Source organism: Montipora foliosa, chromosome 10 (genome assembly GCF_036669935.1).
Source record: "Montipora foliosa isolate CH-2021 chromosome 10, ASM3666993v2, whole genome shotgun sequence".
Classification (NCBI taxonomy): Eukaryota; Metazoa; Cnidaria; class Anthozoa; order Scleractinia; family Acroporidae; genus Montipora; species Montipora foliosa.
The window spans coordinates 36,163,878-36,166,377 of NC_090878.1; the positions used below are offsets into that span (position 1 = coordinate 36,163,878).

General features: G+C 42.5%; 1 protein-coding gene across 1 annotated transcript in view; it reads right to left on the minus strand.

Annotated features, from left to right (window-relative positions):
* The window catches only part of LOC137972867 (uncharacterized), a 237,670-nt gene that overhangs the window by 137,054 nt on the left and 98,116 nt on the right, over positions 1 to 2,500 (minus strand). Inside the window, exons 60-61 of the mRNA XM_068819561.1 lie at positions 1,928 to 2,069; positions 186 to 541 (exon numbers count right to left, since the gene is read on the minus strand). Coding sequence (XP_068675662.1) covers positions 186 to 541; positions 1,928 to 2,069 — 498 coding nt within the window. The remainder of the gene's footprint in view (positions 1 to 185; positions 542 to 1,927; positions 2,070 to 2,500) is intronic.

Consider the following 2,500-nt stretch of genomic DNA (forward strand, 5'->3'; position numbering starts at 1 on the left):
TGGGCTACGGGTCTAATTGTTAAATGCAAATACAGAAATCATACGGAGAATGGGGAGGGGCGCTGGGTATTCCACAGCGGCCCGCCCCATTCTCCGCGCGGCTAATTTGCCTCTCGCGCCGACAATACCACCGGCAACGGAGGCTAGGTTAAATAAAGAGGCGCGAATTTAGGATGTAACCTCACCTTAACTTTGCCATAAGCCACATACGGCTTAAATTGCAAGCCAGTCTTACTATAACCCAGGGTGTAACTTTTCACGTATTGCGTAGCTTCTCTTCTCCCCTGCATAGCGATGCCCTTAACGACACTCATTTGTCCTAAGTCGATCTCCAGCCATTCGCTGCTCCTTCTGTACTTGGCAAACCAACCTCCAGTTCGGCTATTGGCTGCGTGGATGTTGAGTCGCGCTCGTTCGGGACCGTAATTGTAATTGTACGAAGACGAGGACCGAAGTTGGCCCGACACGATTCGTCCGTCCTCCATACCGAGAGGCATTGTACAACGGTCTGTGAACAAAGAGAACGAAATGAGCAGAGTAACTAGATGTCATTAATTATTTATACTTACCACTTTTCTACTGAAAAGAGCTAACGATCTGTTTGTTTGGCCAAGGGATATGGGAACTACAATTTTTCAGATTTTTCGCACTTGTTGTAAGAAAAATGGTCCACTTGAATATAAGTGCCAAGGAGAGAAGAAAAGGGGCTACTTTGGCAGAGGAGGTATGACAAAATGCGGTTATTTAAGTTTCTAATTGCTGCCGCAGTGAGTAAGCCTGGAGTGAACGAACGAGGCAGCTGTCTAATCGGGAGAAGAACACATTTTTCTTCGAAACGCAAGGGGTTGTGGCCAAAGGCGCAAGGAATTGTGGTTATGCGCGAAAGGGCGGTGGGCCGTATGATCATTAGAGCCTGCTCTGTTTTTCATTTCAAATGCAGACACTCCCCCGAATCCGATATGAAGATGGTTTCACTGCCACGCAACAAAAAAATTTATTCGAAATCGTTCACTGAAAAAGGCCAAGAACTTGGAATGTTGTAGCAAGCAAATCTTTTAAACACTTCTCCAATTCTCAGGTCTGTGCGGTACATCGTTTCTGAGTTATTTGTCGAAGCGTTTCACGCAACTTTTTGAGATTTTTATGGAGACGCCATGTGGTCCACCAATATAGAGGCCGGTAATCAACGAAAACATCTGGAGTTCACTTTGTGATGAAAGCGCTTACTTTTTGCTCGTGAGATAAAATACATGTGTATGACCACATCTCCAAATGTACTTGAAAGGCTCAAATTGCTGAGATTCATAGGGATCGACATTTCAACTGGTGAGTTGTTTTATCTTGGAAAGCCTAATTGATACGAGCTTTATAGATTCTCTTTCGCTCCCTTGTCACCAACGTAATCATCAACTCGCGCATGCGCACATGAAACTGTTTATGCAATGAAAAACTAGGCACCATTGTTGACTTTTGGAACAGTTTGAACGACCTACGCACAACTTTATTTTCGATTTCAGCACTTGCCCAACATCCGCTAAAATTATGTTGGTTGAATCTGCTAAAACGGGCCTTTGGGAGACCAAGGTCGATAATACGTAGTTCATACAGCACAGTTCATACACCACACAGTTGATGTTAAGAATGACCTGCCAACTGCTGCTTGAATCATTCCCACTGTATACAGAGGGGTTTATGTGAAAATTGTGGTAAGTACTACTGGATAATGAACGAACAAGAGTCCGGTTTTAATCCAAACACACGTTTTCTTCGAAAAAAAATCGGTTTTCCCATTGTTCCTTTTGTTTGGCATATTTGAAGGACAAAAATAGTGTTTGTAAATAGCGTTCCTCTTTCCAAGTTATAAGGGGTCCGTCTGGTTTGGGACGGCTTCAACATGAAGTACAAACAGAAACGATCTTTACTCTACCTGTTAGACATCCATAAAACTCCAGTCTCATGGCAATATATCGATACCATCCCCAGGGACGAACTCGGATGTAGCGGCATTTAAGAGCAGGGATAAAGGGATGACTGACAATGGTGTTTTGGTCTCTGTTGCCTGTGAAATACTAAGATTTAAAAAAAGAAACAGTTACGAAGGAATTAAAGAATGGTCGACGAGTAAACGCAGCTGGTAATTGGCTCAATTAGACGATATCTAAGTTGGTGAACTGATGGGCTATTCCTGAGTTCCCTGAAGAGCTTACTCAAGACTAAACGTCTGGTTCACGGCCTTTAATAAAGAATGGCGTTCACTGAATTCTCTAGGCTGAAATCGACGTTTACAGGTAAAAACTGATGAAACAACACACAAGCAGCGGTGAAAAAACTTAGATACAAAGTTTCCTTGGAAATTATATTTTACTTCACCGTTTCATATGCTTCAAGGTACATCCTCAGAAGTGACAGTTAACAATAAAGTTAAATGGTATTTGTAAGGTAAGTGAGTAATAGTAGCTAATTAATTACAAACCAACATTTTAAAAAGGGCCAACGGCAA